The sequence below is a fragment of the Rhamphochromis sp. 'chilingali' genome, assembly GCF_963969265.1.
Source record: "Rhamphochromis sp. 'chilingali' genome assembly, chromosome: 4".
NCBI lineage: Eukaryota > Metazoa > Chordata > Actinopteri > Cichliformes > Cichlidae > Rhamphochromis > Rhamphochromis sp. 'chilingali'.
In genome coordinates, this window is record NC_137948.1 from 44,946,474 (window position 1) to 44,963,062 (window position 16,589).

Here is a 16,589-nt window from a genome sequence, read left to right on the forward strand (position 1 = left end):
TTTGTGTCCAGCAAACATGGACTTCTCATCGAAGTGCATGGGGAAGGCTCTAGAAGACACAGGTCCAGAAACAGTGATGATGATAATAATACTCTACATAAGTAATATAGTATTTATGGCTGCTGTAGGAAGGGCCTGCCTTTGTCTCAATGTGACAGCTTCTCATCTGCTGATGATCGATTTTTCCCCACAAACCTATTACGTAGCAAAAATGAACTGAACTTGTTTAAATGCAAATTCGTCTCTGTTTCCGTCTTAGATCAAGTTATTAAAAGGGAGAGTTTCCTTCCCACTGTCACCCAGTGCTTGCTCATGGGGGTCGTGTGACTGTTGGGTTTTCTTTGTATTACTGTGGGGTCTTTACCTAAGAATAGCTTTGAAGTGACTAATGTGCTTTGGTGCCATGTACATATAATATAACATAATGCTGGTGTGCAGCATCACACAGCATGGACCATGTGGCAGGCAACAACATGGACACCACAGTCAGCGATCAGCGTGATCTTTGGGCTGTGTGGATCATTTAACCTGCTCATTACCAACATTGTGTTAGCTACAGGCTCGGTCACAACAGCTTTCGGAACAGCACAATCCTCTACAGGACTGCAGCACATCCATGGCAGCCATGGAGGGAGGAAGCTATCAGCTTAGCTGGGTGCCGACTCCAGGCGTTTGGGTCTATACTGAGTCGCGGAAGCTGCTTTACCCCACAACATTTTCTTTAAGGGGTCAAATAAGAAAATAAAACACTGATGTAGTAGGTCCCACTAACTCCTGATGGGAGTCTGTAGGAAACAAAACAACCCCACTAAGATATCCATGGGTTTCAGCTCGTGCTGGTCTTGGACTCTCCTGACAACAATCAAGCTCCTCCTTCTTACTTGATCTCGTTGAAGATGTGCAGCAGCAGGTCTTTGGTCTCTCCGTCCTCCTGAGCATTTCCCGTGTATAGGTTGACGATGGCTCGTTCAAAGTACGGAGCCACCTTGTAGAGCGCCCGCAGCTCGATCAGGTACAGGAAGTAGAGGTTTTTCAGGCGTCGCGTGCCCTCCCCCTTTGTCTCTGCCATGTCAAAACGCTGACGAAACTCCTGGACGTTTGGACCCCACACTGAGCGTCCCCATCCCTCTGAAGAGCCAAACAACAACAGCTTACAGCATGAAAAACACCATCACTGAGTCAGTTCATCAGCATAACTAATCCCAAAAGCAAAATGTACATGCGCCTCATCAGCCGTGCTTCAGCAGATTCTGCTAAAGAGACGTGTACTGTAATGATCCCAGGTCGAGCTCCAGCTTTGGTCAGTGATTTATTTTATTAGTGTGTTACTTAGCAATAACTAGCAGGTGGCTGCTAACCAAGCTAGCTAACATTAGCTGGTATCTTAGCACACTACGCTGTCATCCAAATAAAACAATACTGTGGTGGCCATAACACCCAAGCTGTGTTTGCTCTGTATGATGTCGTACCGTCCAGCAGGTACTCGGCACACAGGTGGATGTTGATGCTGCTGTGGAGGCCCGAGATGAGTCTGTAGAAAACTCTCTTCTCCAAACATAAACCTGGAGAGACAGCGATGACAACGGGTTTCTTAAAATCAGAATCCAACCAAGCTCAGCTTAAAGCTTCAGTCCACCCAAAACTGTATAACACTGGGGGACGAGATGTCTGATTTATAGTCCTGCCTTAAACATCAACCAGAACTACAGTAGAACTCTGGACCCGGCGCCACACTACAGGCAGACTTATCCCACAGATGTAACTGTGTGATGAAAACCTCAAAATCTGTAATAAATGTGTTTGGTAGTGTTGGGACATCAGCTCTACTTGTGACGGTGCAGAGATCCAGAAGACCCAGCAGCTACTGAGCACAGGACTTTAAATAAGGGACATGGACGTGACATGAGAGGCCAGCTTTCATCACAGAGAGGGGGTGTGCTACAACAACTTTAACGGCGTGGAACATCACATCCACAGGAGTGCCTGAAGCAGCATTTCATCACAGCACCATGAGGCGTCCGGCATCTACGCATCAGGCTGTGATGAGCCACAGCTCTGTGTTCTGTGGCCTCCTGTCAGCAGTCAGCCTGCCCACACAAAGTCTTCCAGAGGAAGCAGAGACGAGACCAGTTCAGCTTCAGAACACAGACGCTGAAAACCACAAGAAGTGACATGCCTACTGTAGCTACACAGACGCTTCAGCTTTATGTGATTTACATGACAAAGAATGATAACAGCGTTCTTCAGGTCAGTCTGGGTGGTGCAGGCGTGAGCACACGAGGCAGAACCCACCTTCAAGCCAGGTGTAGAAACCTTCCCCTGCAACACGAGCGACACGGACAAGAAGAGTTAGGTTTCAACACGGCTGAAACACATCCAAGTCAACAGAAGTTTAGTTTACTCACCATCATCGTCTCCTGAACACAGAAACAGAAGGAAACTGTTAGATCGGTGCAGTGATTAGGCATACACATACCACACACTAACTAACCTCTGAACGTATGAGCTCTAGTTTCACACACAGACATCTAAGGTGCACGAAAAATACACTGAAGAGCCTGCGTTTTAATCCAGCTCTTTATTCAGTACCCTGTGACGCAGTATGCAATAAACAGGAGGAGGCTAGCATGCTGAAGCAGGTACACTGATGTGTGAACAGTTAGAAGAGCAACATGACAGGAAGCTCTCAGAAATGCTTCAGTTAGGTCATTTATACCGACTACTGTCTGCATGTTTGAGAGCCCAGGAAACAGCTCGTGAGGTGCTGTTTACGTCTTTGCTGCTCGCCTCCTGCAGTCTGACTACAGGCCGGTCTTTCTGGAAACGGTGACCGGTGTGGAAGAACCGGAATGGCCTGTGCCATTCCAGACGCGGCTGCAGTAGCTATGTCCCGGTTTGGATGCTGTCAGTTGTGCTCATAGCAGACTGAAGTGATGTCATGCTGCCAGCACACAGTCTGCCACCTGAATGAAGGTGTGCTGTCAGGGAGCCGAGTGCCTGCACAGGCCATTCCGGTTCTTCCACACCGGTCACCGTTTCCAGAAAGACCGGCCTGTAGTCAGACTGCAGGAGGCGAGCAGCGGGTTGCTTCTACAGCAAACGCGTAAACAGCACCTCACGAGCTGTTTCCTGGGCTCTCAAACATGCAGACAGTAGTCGGTATAAACGACCTAACTGAAGTATTTCTGAGAGCTTCCTGTCATGTTGCTCTTCTAACTGTTCAGCCGCGTCTGCCGGTAGCAGCTCTAACTTTGAGCCTCACCTCTGCTGGGAGCCAGAGGGTTCAGAGGTCGATACACCGACCGGGGCCTGTGGACACAAAAACACATTTTCAGTAGCACCTCAAAGATGAGCATCTCTGTGCAGGGAGCTCCAGGCTTACTTGAAGCAGTTCTCCTCGTAGATGCTGTTCCACACTCTCCAGGCTGACGGACCCTTATATCCGGTGTATCGCTCCGGATTCAGGAGCAGATCCACATACTCGGCATCTGGAGACGTCTCATCTGAAACACATTTCATGGATTAAAAAAGCCTGTGATGGCAGTGGCTCGGGGTCATCATTAGAGATATTTGCTTCTTAGCAGTGCGGCTACAAATGTGCCGTTTAACTGAGTACAGGAAAGTTCATGTAAAGAGCTGGAATAAGGACACATCGTGCCTGTTACAGGTTTGTACTTTGGGTTTTTGTAAATGAGGAATTTGCCCTGGGTGTGAAGTTTGATGCCTCATAGTGCTGCCCTCACAGATACGCAGAGAAAGAGATGCTCACCGTCCAGCTCACAGAAGTGATCCTGAGCGTCGTCGTGTCTCGCCCAGTCAGCGAACGCCTCCTTACTCTGGTTACTGGAACCGGAAAAAATACACACACGTTCTAACTGTGAGCTTTACTCGACAGCTAACAAGACATGAAGACCAAACAGGAGATCACAGTCTGATCACAACGTCCACGTAAATGTTCATTTTCAAACTTTTCTTAAACGTCGTCTCCCATCACTTGATTCTTAATGAAGGATGTCTGTTGACTTTAAACAGTTTCCAGTAAAGGTCACGTGAGTCTGAAACCAGCATCACCCTGCAAAAGCTGCAGGGATGTTTCCCTTACTGCACATGCAAACTCCACATGCACTTAAGTGTGCGTCTGTGGAGTCGCTGTCAGTTTATTACACGTGCCTTTGCTTAAGCCCAGTCTCATCTGCGCCTCTGTGTGTGAGGAGGTGCACAAACTGGACACTGGGAGCAGAGACAGGGGAGAAACCAGTGCAGCCAGAACTGATGGCTCAGATCTGTGATGAGCTCAAGCCCATTTCAAATTCCAGGTAAACACAACGAGGTTAAACTAAATGAAAGGAAGTAAGAGAAGCTCAACTTCTCTAAACACTACATGGGTGAGATATTCTGCTAAGAGATGAGACTGGGAGATCACATGGAGGGTTACAAGACGAGCATAAAGTCGCTAAACCAGACGTCTAATAACTGATCCGGATCGAAGGATTCTTTCAATTCCAGAGGTTGACAGCCGCCCTGTGAAAACTGACTCAGGATCAGAATATGCAAAGATGCATGTAAAGGTCCGATTTGTGCATTTCAGCTCTGACGTGTCATCTAAGCTCACTGCATTGTGCTGCGTGGGCAGGGACGACATGAAGGCGCAGACTGCCGTGCACACGCGCAGCACAAACTGTAAATGACGTCACAGCGGCGCTGCTGTTGGAGGAGAGGAAGTGCCAACCAGAACAAAGCAATCATGGAGTGGTTCTTCTTTACCGACGTGTCATTAACACGGAGCAGCGTTCAGTCGTGTGGTCACTGCGTCACGCGAGGTTAGACGGTCTGAGAGGTGCACATCTGGCCACATCAGCGGATGTGATGTGAGTTTTCATCAGGAGATGCTGCCTCCTGCCTCTTTATTTGTTACATTTCAAACCCACGTGAGTAAAGCGGCTTGGTGTTTGTAATGCACCGTCACATCCTGTCTGTTTGCACCAGCCGGTCCGCTGCTTCACAAAGGAACCTCCACGGTTCCTGCAGGAGAGAGCCCCGGTGGGCTCGGTCTGCACTTTGAAGTGTCGCCTGGTGGAAAACTACCAGCAGCTGCCGGTCACACACTGGTAAATGTTTGAGCTGCTGAGGCCCGGTGAAAACAAGCTGCAGATAAAGACAGAGCAGGAGGTCTGTGGACTCACCTCAGGGTGCTGTTGATGGCCCCCAGCTCCTTGGCCTGCTGGCACTCCACCACGTCCGACATCGTATTGGCCACCTGCGAGTACTGGACACAGGAGGGATTCTTAATAACACTGTTTATCACAGTAATGACACCACTCACATCATCTTTACTTCACTGGGCTCGATGAAAGTGTTCCAGCCTGTAATTATGTAAAATGCTAAATGGCCTGTGTTTGTAAAGCGCTCTACACAACCTGTCACACACACATTCACACACTGGTGATGGCAGCTACATTGTAGCCACAGCCACCCTGGGGCGCACTGACAGAGGCGAGGCTGCCGGACACTGGCGCCACCGGGCCCTCTGACCACCACCAGTAGGCGACGGGTGAAGTGTCTTGCCCAAGGACACAACGACAGAGACTGTCCAAGCCGGGGCTCGAACCGGCAACCTTCCGATTACAAGACAAACCGCCAACTCTTGAGCCACGATCGCCCCAAACAACAGCTGCTGTACACAACAGCCCAACACTCAACCGTCTCACAAAGACACAAACATAACTCCGAGGTTAAATCCTGCTTCACCTTCTGCTCCTGCCAGGTAAGCACAGCCCAGTGTGACCTGATAATACAGCGCTCGGTCATGAAAAGTGAGCCCAATACATGATTCTTATAAATCTGTGCTTTGATTTAACAACGGAAGAAAAAACTAATACTTCTTGTTTCTGAGTGAACATCAAGACGAAGAGTAAGGAAATATCTGCTGCACAGACACTTTTACAACCCCCACCCCCAGCCCCAACTCTAGCCCCTCCCCCAGTTCTAGCCCCAGCCCCAACTCTAGCTCCTCCCCCAGTTCCAGCTCCACCCCCAGCTCCAGCTCCTCCCCCAGTTCCAGCTCCACCCCCAGGTCCAACCATTGACTCACATGAAGAATCAGAGGAGCAGCGAGTGCTCCATAAACACAGCTGCAAACTGAAATCTTCTAAATGAGATTATTTGGCTCAGTCAAAGTGAAATATTTCAGGAACTGAAACAAAGAAGCACAAACATGTGACTCGTCCAATCTCGGTGCCATGTTTTAAAAGGACACATTCAGTAGTACCCAAGCAAAAGCAGTCAAACCGGTTTGTGCCTGAAACAGCAGCCTCTGCGTCCCAGTTACATTTAGAGGAGTTTTTAATATTTCTATCATATTCAAATCCTTTGATTTCACTGTGACCTCTCCCTGACTGTCAAAGCACCTCTGGTACTTCTCACTGCCACTCTGAGAAAGGCTCGCTTTAAGTCTGGCTGCGTCTCCCAGCTGATGGTCGGGAAACATCTGCCCCTGACCGAGACCAGAGCAGATGTGCAAACACTTCTGGGTCATTTCAAGGCAAACACCAGGCTGTTGGCCAAGAGCGACAAACACTCTGCTCTCAGCGTCTCCACGTAGAAGCTATCAGAGGAGATAAGAAGAGTGGCTGTGTGTGCGGTCAGTCCAGAAAGTGCTGGAACAAATGCAGCAGCTCTGAAACTTCCTCTAAAGTAAGAGACGACAGCAGCTACGAGGCCGCCGTCACAGCAAGTGTCTGCTGTCTGATCTCAGAGCGCGTGCACAACAGTGCAGCGCTGGCATGTCCACCTAACGTGGATTCACTGCGACGACTCAGCCACATGTTCCCACGGTTCTGAAACCAGCCCACTGAGTGAACAACGGGCTGGGAGGGCAGGTTATGATCATTAATATGCAAAGTGTCATAACCACTGATCAGGTAAGCAGTCCTTGTTTGGTTAGCACAAACACACACAACACTGCAGAGGGAAGGGGAACGAGGCTCACCCACAAACCTGCGTGCAAATCACACAGATCAGACGCATCAATACTTCCATACCTGACAGTGTTTACACAAAACGCACAAAAGTGCCTCGTACAGCACAACAATAATGATGATGACATCAAAACCAGAAGGTGTTTAGCCTTTGGATCTAAGAATGCTCCAGCAGTGCTTTGACTTAGTCGGATTTCCTGGCACGATCCCACAGGTCCCTGTGGAGAACCTGACTTCCCCTCACTGCTGTGACTCTGTCAGCTCAGGCTGAAGATCAGCTGCTCGTCTTTCATGACCACGACTCACTTTTTGGGTTTGGTGTTGACCCGAGCGGCAGCGAGTACCTCGGCTAAATTAACAACGTTGGTAGAAATTGTGTTAATATGTCAAGCAGTGAAACAAACTCCTGACATTTCACTGCTGCAGTGCACTAGTGCACGAGCTGCAGTTACACCCAGAGACCTGAAGCAGGACTGATTCACACATGACTGACATTCTGTGGTGCACAGCACAAACGTTCAGGAAACACCACAAAGCTTCACTCATAACTGCACACACAATGATGACAAACACTGCTACACACTCACTACCCACTGACACTCTTCTTCAGTCCACTCATTGGTCAGAGGTGTCTGGGAGGGAGCACCAACAGTCAATACAGGAAGAAGGTGCCGTGTGTCAGCCCACTCGTGTCCTCCAGCACCCCCATGTTACATGTGCTGTTTAACATGTGAATCACTGAAACCGACGCAGTCAAATATCAGCCAGGAGTACACCAGACCAGCAGAAGTGCCCGGTCTACACCTCTGAGCCAGAGTGAGAGAAAACCCAAAATATCTGCACCTTTCTCCACCTTAGTCTTGGCTTTTAAAGTCCTGAGCTGCAGGAACTGCACCCTGGAAAAACAACAGTCCAAATATATACAGCACTCATGTGCAGGCAAGCAGGTGACCACAGCTGTACGTGGTAACTCCAAGTGGTGCAGCTTAGTCAGGAACAGCTGGTCTCACCTTGTTGTAGTTCCCAGACTTGATGCCAACAGGAACCTTGCTCTGTGAAACGGAACACAGACCATCAAACAATGATAGGTGACAATGTTCACACAGCTTCCCCTGAGAAAATACATTTAATGCAGTATGTGACAGCTAGTTAGGAGGCGGTCGTCTCCGTCCTCAACGAGCCGACGTGTGACTGACAGGCAGTAAAAAGAGACCATGTTGGAGTAAGGCTGGCTGACCTCGGGGCAGGGCTCCACGTGGCAGTCTTTGATGGAGCAGTGTCCGTCATCAGGCCAGAAAGGACACGGTCGCTTCAGGTTCACCTGCAGCACAGACACAGACACTCAGCACCTGCTCATTTATTATTACTGTTATTATGACCGAGGCAGGAAGCAAGCAGTGGCTCGTCCACATGTGAAGGACAAGCAGACGCTCGCTGCCTGTCACTGTAGGCTCAATCAGGCTTCAGTGAACGAGAGAAATCAAGGACGAGGGCGTGGCGTGTGAAAGCGTCGGCTCCACAGCTGTGCGTGGCTCACATCGTGTTTTTAGACAGTGGAGATTTCACAGGGGAAGCAAACGGAGGCCAGTGCCCACTGACTGTGGACAGCTGCTGACGTGCACGTAGGACACACGCTCGTTTCACCTGTAAGCATCCTGCTCGCCCCGCCGCCATTCACACAAACACCGTATGATCCAAAGAACACATATTTACTATGATGCGTGTGTGTTACGGTATACTCAGCCACTCCCACCGTGTTTCGTGCTCGCTCACAACGTGAACATATTAAAACCATTACAGACACAAGCCTGAAACTTTCACTGGCCTTTCTGAAGCGTACCAATCAGAGCACTGGTTACAACACAACTGTGTGTGTGTGTGTCACACGGTGGAGATTTGTATTTATCTGGTACATTGGTTTTATTCATTTTTAGTGTTTATTCATGAGAGTAGTTTTTATTTGGGGGGTCATGTGATTGTTGGGTGTTTCTCTGTATCTGCTGTACGACACAAAGCGCCGTGAGGAGACTTGTTGTGATTTGACGCTGTGGAAATAAAACTGAATTTGCATGGTTCTATTGTTTTATTTGACTCTGTTTTAGTCCACCATGGTCTGGCTGCACATGGGACAGATTAGCTGATAGGGATCACCTGCTGAGGTGTGGGTGTGTCCAGAAGTGGCCTATCAGCTGTGACCTTTTAAAAGCAGACTAGCTGAGCGGCCCCAGATATGAGGAGGAATGTGTGAAGCCAGGTGAAACGAGGGACCCGCTGCCCTCTCGTCAGGGTGCGACGCCTAATCGGGAGACGGATGGGCCAGCGTGACGCGGTGACCCAGTCCTGACAGCGAGGAACGGCGACAGTGGGAGACAACGCGTGTGACTGGCAGCAGGGCAGAGGAAGCTGGAAGCTGAACTGAAACAGACACAGGAAAGTGTTTGTCTGCTGTGCGTCTTCTCTCCACGTACACTCTGGTCTGTGTACAAGTCACACTGAAGTGACACCCGCACTACATCCATCTAAGTGGCCTCAGGTCTGCAGTGTGAATGAATGAGCACAGTGTGTGTGCTGCTCAGACACCAACAGAGCAGCCGGCCTCCTGTTCAAGCGCCGCTGCACCTCAGTGTGACGGTGCTACAGGCGACCCCTGAGCCTCCACCCCACCTCCTACACCAAACGCACACAATCGATTTGTGAAAACATGTTTAACACTATGGCATTAAAAGATTTGAATGTGTCAGCCGTTTGAAAGGTCACATACGGTGATTAGCACAGATCGATCCCGTTTAGTGTTGCCAGAAACAACATGTTTGTGCTGCAAGCTGCAGCTGAGGGAGGTGGTGCGCAGCATTTTGGTCTCCTTAAAAACGAGATGATCTACAAGCTCACAGAACTGGAGCAGCTGATATAGATCATAGCTGCAGATCAGTCTGCTGTCTCGCTCCCTCTGCGCCTGACAGCATTTACCTGCTCGTGGTTGCTGACTTTACACCAGTGCTGTTCAGACTGCTGTACTAATAAAAACACAGCTAGACAGAAGTGCAGCAACGTCTTCATCAAGCGTAGCTCTTTCCAGGAGACTGCACGACTTTTTATGGCAGCACTGTCAAACCACAGTGTAGCACGACACCGGTACAAGATTCAGACATCACTTCCTGTTCTGTAACACCCAAACTAGAGACACAAGAAGAAAGGAAAAGAAAGTGCTACATGATTCTATGTGAGAATCATTTACACAGATGTTTAGGACCGTGTCATCCAACAGCTGCACGGCGGGAGCCGAGGGAAAGGACGTCCCAAAGCATTCACAGCATGTTTGTCCCACAGTGGGAATTTATATTTGTCTTTCATCAGTGGTTTTAGTGTTTATTTGTGAGTGTAGTTTTTATTTGCATGAAACTATTCTGATGTTTTTACATTGTTTTAACCCACTGTGGACTGGCTGGGCTTGGGACAAGTTGGCTGATAGTGATCACCTGCTGAGGTGTGGGCGTGGCCTATCAGCTGGTGAAAGGGCCTGTTTAAAGGAAGCTGGCTGAGCACTGAGGGAGGCCCTGATGTGAAGGGAAGGAACGCGCAGAAGCCAGACGATGGCAACAGTGTGCTGCCCTCTTGTCAGGGGCGTAGCACAGCTGCACCTCTACCTGCGTTTGTGAGCAGTGACTCCACTGCTGTTCACCGGGTGCAGCTGTGTTGGGAGAGGATCGCCATGGCTATAAACCAGGCCAGATTCCCAGACGATGCTTCTCTGCTTGCAGGGCGATGCCACGAGGGAAGACGCTGTGGCAGCGAGCGCGCGGCTCAAGGGCGGAGCATAAGTTGGGCTGTGATGGGACGAGACTGAGATGGGAGGCTTCTCCTCGTCCTCCTGGGACCGGCCTGGAAATGACTCCCCCGGTTTGAAAAATAAAGAAGATTCGTTCTGGGTTGTGGGAGCAGTTGCATCGTGGGACTGAGTGTTATTCTAACGAACTTTAGAAGTTTTGTTAGAATTGTGTTCATGTATTCCTGGGAATGCTCATGTATATGTTGTTTTTAGGATTGTTTGTTTGATTCTTGTTTTCTGGCCTGTGAATAAACCGTGACCGATTCGTCCTGTAGCATCTCTGGGTCTTGTATTTAAAACAAGAACGTCCTTGGTGTGACGCTCAGGTGCACCGGCTTTAGTGTCTGCATGTTCACGGTGTGCTCTTACTGTGGGAGGACACAGACCACTGAGGTCTAACAGTAAATCATGTTGTGACAACATGTGCCAGTAAACACAAAGACCTGCAAAAAGACAACATGTGCGCACACACGCAAAAGAGATCCATGTGATTTCCATCTGTTTTTACATACTACTTTTACTACTGCACTGAGCCACACTGTGCTTCCACTGTAGCTGGAGCGAAGGCGCAGCTCTTACCCTGTAGTATCTGAAGTAGTCTCTCTCTGTCAGCTTCCTGATGCGGGGGTAGATCTTCAAGTTGTTGAAAATGTCGATGCTTTCGACGTCACAGAAGCAGTCATCCAGGACGCCTGTGAGCTGAAGCAAAGCAGGACACTTCGTTTACTAATGACACATCTCTAAATAACAGTGTCACAGTGTTTCCACTCATGCTAAAACAGTAAAAATAATCATAATGTCCGGGTCATTTCAGATGTTTTAAGTGAAGCTGTGTGCTAGAAACTAAAACCTGACTGACGTCACGCAGTACAAGTCAAAGTCTGCACCCTGACGTTTGTTCAAACTCTTACGATCAGTCCAGACTCGGCAGCCTCAGTTTTGCCATGGATGAGATTGAGGCTACGTCCACACTAGCCCGGCTGGATTTGAAAGCGCTCCACGTCCACACTGGTGTTTTCAGTCGTTTTCACAGAGGTGTGCATCCACATTGAAACGGATGAAAACGCTGACGTTCCAGTCCTGCGCAAACGCGAGTGAGAATTAAAGACTTTGAAGGAAAGCTATCTGGAGCATGAACAAACGGATATTCATCCTTTTTAGGGCGACTGCTGTATAATGCCCTCCGCTATCTTAGCTTAATTGGTCACGTGACTGCATCACATGACTAAAATGAGTCGTCGTTTTAGAAAGTCTGTGTTTTCGAGTGTCCACACTGCGACGGGGCAGCTCCCTTTTGAAACGTGTGCGTTTTCAAGAGCGTTTTCAAAACGCTGCGTTTTCCCTTCAGGAAAACGGCGTCTCAGTGTGGACGGGAGGCCAAAACGTTTTAGTGTGGACGTAGCCTGAGAGCACTTCAAAAGTCAGTGATAATAGTTACGCCTTCACTGGGAGATGTAACACCTAAAGACAAAATTACTGCCGTGAAGCTCTTACTTTGATGGGTGACAACAGAAGTGAGCCCTGAGGTAGGCCTGTGCCATATGACCACGATCTCAAATCCCGATATAAAACATCTATCATCGCGATAACGATATAAATCACAAACATGGAACATTTTCTGTAAAGTCTGTGAATCTCGGGCAGCTCGACTTGTGTGAAGTGTTTCCAGCTGTAGCTGGAGTCGAGTGTTTTAACCGATGCATGAAACGATACATTTTTAGTCATAAGTTGTAACGGCGCCGTTTTCTTTGTGAGTATTTATTACACGGCGTGCTGCGGGGAAAAGCCTGTTCTAACGTTTGAGTCTAAGGTTTATTTTTTAGCACCTGGCGGCTCTTTTTTACTTCTCATCTGTAAATAATCTACTTTTTCACGTCATTCAGTTTATTTTGAAAAGTCTCAACAGGATCTTGAGCTTTATTGTGAAAGGTTCATGTGGAAACTAAACCAGCGGACACACAATGGTATTACCGTCGTTGTTGCTAACGACAACAAGTAAAAACAGGCGCTTGTCTGTCCGTAGTGTGGTTCTATTAAATATAAGAGAAAGAGAGAACTTGAAGAAATTAATATAGCCACTACAGTGACATCAGAACCATGAAAAAATATTGCCGTAAACAGTTTATTTTGCGACACCACGAAACAAACGATAGCATAAAATGAAACGATAGATGTTTTTATATCGTCATCCGATATATATCGTTATATCGAGCAGCCCTACCCTGAGGGATCTCACATAGGAGAGGAGCAGATGTATAGCTTTTATTCCAAAGTGTCTGTTTGAACACAGTTACAGACACAGCAGCCCACTATTACATCTGTCAGCTGGTCATGTTTTTAAGGAGCAGTAACCATCATCCCGTTCTTAAATGGTCTTCCTGACCGACTGACTCGAGTTAATCTGGGTGAACAGATTCCTGGAAAGATTTTTTTAACCACAGCATGATAGAACAAAACAGTTAAAACACAAGTTCAGCTGAAATGGATCCAGAGACTCAGTTCATAGAGACAGCAACATGCAGCATTAGCAGGTGCATGCAGTCTCACATCCCTATTTTGGACATTTAGACAGTTGTTCCCTACTTGGTGGGGGTTTTTATGCAGCACTTTGTACGCTTTTGCATGAATTTATGATGGAAAACTGTTGTTTTATGTAAAGGAACACAACACCTGCTACTGTGCTTCTTGTTCTGTGGACACCCATAGATGGCAGCTCTCTTTATAACTTTACAATAAATTAAAACGCTGTAAGAATCTAAAGTGCGCCTTGTTAGAAGACATTACAGTTGCTGTCAAGTCTTTTTGTGGCTTCGCCTCCTCTTATCAATGAGCCACGTTTGCTTTGGCAAACATTTAGGATACCGTTCCTGACACAACCCCCACCCCCAGGTAGGGTTCACATTTCTGATAAAGACTGGATTGTAATTTTGCTGCTGTTACAAATTTATAATCATGTTATAGAAATGACATTAAGAAAATAAGAAAAACTATTAGGATCAGGTGATGATGCTCCTCCATCAGATAAACCACCACCTACCTGCACGTTCATACATAATACATCCATCACACTGTGTTACCTGAACCCACCAAGCCGACGGCCCATTGTCTGCTCTATAAACCGTCAGCTGCTGACTAAAACCTACAAATGTGTTTGAACTGAAGAATTACACAACCCAGCATTCACATGTTAAGAAGCTTGGTAAACAGTCAGTCAAATGGCTCTGGCTAGTTTTGTTAGGTAGCTCAGCTCTGTGCACAGCAGGTAGAGCCTCAAACCTCACCAAACATCTGCTCTAACTGGCTGGAGAACAGCTCCGGACACTCTTTCGGTTCATTTAGCTCATGATTAGAGTCTCAAATGCTTCATTAATACTTTAGTCTGGAAATTAAGAGAAAATGAAACATAAATAAAATGTTATTAACAAAATATCCAATGCAATGATTCCTCAATACTGAGTAAAGATGGACATTGTATTGTTTGGGGGCTTTTTTGCATTTAAATAAATAGTGTGTGTGTGTGTGTGTGTGTGTGTGTGTGTGTGTGTGTGTGTGTGTGTGTGTGTGTGTGTGTGTGTGTGTGAGCGAGAGAGAGAGAGAGAGAGAGAGCGAGAGAGAAAGTTATTCGAACCAAAACCGAACAAGTACTTTACAAGTATGTAGTTGTAAAAACTTGTAAAGTACTTTCACATTCTTTATATTTCACAACAGGCTTTTCCTTTTCAAGCTATCAAACATATGACCGTACAAAACATATGGCAGCAACTGCTCAGCTCTGCAAAGAGCAGTACACCTAAACTACGTGCGGGTATTTTAGAAACCTTTGTAAACCCTTTACACTAGTATTATATATACTTATATATACACTACAGAAACACAAAGACAATCTTACTGTGACAAAAAACTAATGACAAACACCAAACCACAGCAGACCTCAGAGTGCAGCAGTCCACTGAGCGCCAGGAAAAGAACCATTTTTCTCAGCATCCTGTTGTTCGCCTTCAGCTTTCTGTGTCTCAACTTCCTTCAAATTAAAACTTCCCCCTCACGTAACTGTCCAAATGTCACGGCAGCAGCTGTATGTCTGTGCTGTCATCACAGACCCGCACTTCCATGCCGCCAGAAGCCCCGCCTACAAACAAGCCGCTGTCAAAACAAACGCCGCCCCTCTGACGGAGCCTCCCTGTTTGTAGTCATCTACATGTTATAGGTCGCTAGGGACACTTGGCAACTTCTACGCAAAAGACTACAATGTCCGTGAGGAGGCTGTAAAGCGGGAGCTCTGACACAGCCAATCAGATCACACCACGCTTTTCGCTCAACTCGCAAGAACTTCGGCTGGTTTAACTCGCTGCTGGGTCCGAGGAGAGGAAGAAGAGGAGCGCTCTCGACTCTGCTCATTAGTCTACTTTAAGGACTTAACTCACTGTTCAGTACAAACAAGAAGAGATTTCGGTTTAAATACCAATTTAGTCGGTCAACTGTAACTATATCTATTTATTTATCAAAATGGCAGAAAATAAAACAATTTGTGGACTCATGGACAGTCGCTAACTAGCATCTCACGTACACAGTGACGTCAAAATAAAATGACAGTGCTGGAAGCTCCTAAAAACAAAACTGTGGTATGACTTTCGCAGATTACAAGCTTCATGAAGAACAACAAACTATGTTATTAAAAAAACAAACTGTATGTTTCCGGTGACAAAAGCTCCGTGTTTGGGGCTACTTACGTGACAGAAGCAGCTCTGGTCCTGGCTCTCCGAGGTTCTGCTCGGATGCTGCTCGCTGTGCTGCGTTTGGGGTTTGGTGTTTTGCTGAAACCAGCCCAGAACAAAGTTTCCCAACAACCACGCCAACAGCAAAACACCGAACGCTTGAAACGTTACTTTCCACATCACTCACTGCGCTATCAGCTTGGAAAGCACAAGAAAGTCAAACCTGGCGAGTAGTAGCTAGCTAACTATAGCAGCTTTAGGCTAGCAGAAATGTATCATCCGCAGCGTGTCGCCAAACCAACAGCCCGATCTCCAAGGAGTCTCACGTGGATATTTAGACTCCTAGCTGCCCCACGTAAACAGAGTCATGTTGTAAAAAAATTTACATGACTTAAGAGGCGCTTTCAACCAGCCTCCACTTTATTTTCAAGGTAGCGCAAGAAAAATGACTTTTACTTCCGGTTAAAATTTCAGAATAAAATGCATAACTCGCTCTTGCAGCTATAACAGGTCGATCTCAATCGGAGCCAAAACACGATCCTTTTTTCCCCTAAACAGTAAATTAATATAACATAAAAGAAACAATGGAAAACTTCTTAAAACCAGCTACACAAAAGACAGCGTTGTCTTCCTGTGGGAGTTGTCGCCACTTTGCATGCGTTTGGAGTTGTTGTAGGGTGTGTCTGTTAGATTAATAGACTGGTTTTTACAAAGCGCTTTTCTACTCTGCCTGAGCTCTTACTTTATACAACATGTCTCCTTCACACGCAAACATACAAGCAGGATTTTCCAAGCCTGACGCTTTCTATGTGGGGTGTAGCTCAGGAGGTAGAGCAGCAAGAGCGTAGATTTGGTTTGGGCATTGGTGGGGACGGATGATTCAACCACCGAACCCTGCCCTGTTTTTGTTTTTTGTTTTTCCTTCTTGATTAACAAAAAAGGAGAAATATACTTGCCTACATGTGCTATTCTACGTGTTTTTAAACCATTTAAAATTACAATTCATAGTTTTATATGTGAATTATATAATGTTAAAGTACTATTAAACAAATGACTGAGTATTTCAGGCTT

The 16,589-nt window shown here is 47.1% G+C and overlaps 1 protein-coding gene across 3 annotated transcripts in view; it reads right to left on the reverse strand.

The window, feature by feature from the left end:
- Nucleotides 1-16,423, reverse strand: part of ero1b (endoplasmic reticulum oxidoreductase 1 beta) — an 18,480-nt gene extending 2,057 nt beyond the window's left edge. The window contains exons 1-13 of one of the 3 annotated variants that reach the window (XM_080880283.1): nt 15,534-16,423; nt 11,383-11,502; nt 8,215-8,298; nt 7,988-8,029; nt 5,184-5,266; nt 3,770-3,843; nt 3,383-3,503; nt 3,263-3,309; nt 2,406-2,417; nt 2,293-2,319; nt 1,470-1,562; nt 882-1,128; nt 1-49 (exon numbers count right to left, since the gene is read on the reverse strand). The exon at nt 1-49 is cut by the window's left edge and continues 21 nt beyond it. In XM_080880283.1, coding sequence (XP_080736409.1) covers nt 1-49; nt 882-1,128; nt 1,470-1,562; nt 2,293-2,319; nt 2,406-2,417; nt 3,263-3,309; nt 3,383-3,503; nt 3,770-3,843; nt 5,184-5,266; nt 7,988-8,029; nt 8,215-8,298; nt 11,383-11,502; nt 15,534-15,698 — 1,164 coding nt within the window. In that variant the 5' untranslated portion in view covers nt 15,699-16,423. Of the gene's footprint in view, nt 50-881; nt 1,129-1,469; nt 1,563-2,292; nt 2,320-2,405; nt 2,418-3,262; nt 3,310-3,382; nt 3,504-3,769; nt 3,844-5,183; nt 5,267-7,987; nt 8,030-8,214; nt 8,299-11,382; nt 11,503-14,733; nt 14,894-15,533 lie in introns of those variants that run through there. The other 2 variants (XM_080880285.1, XM_080880284.1) reach the window with 2 other exon arrangements.
- Between the last annotated feature and the right edge of the window lie 166 nt (nt 16,424-16,589).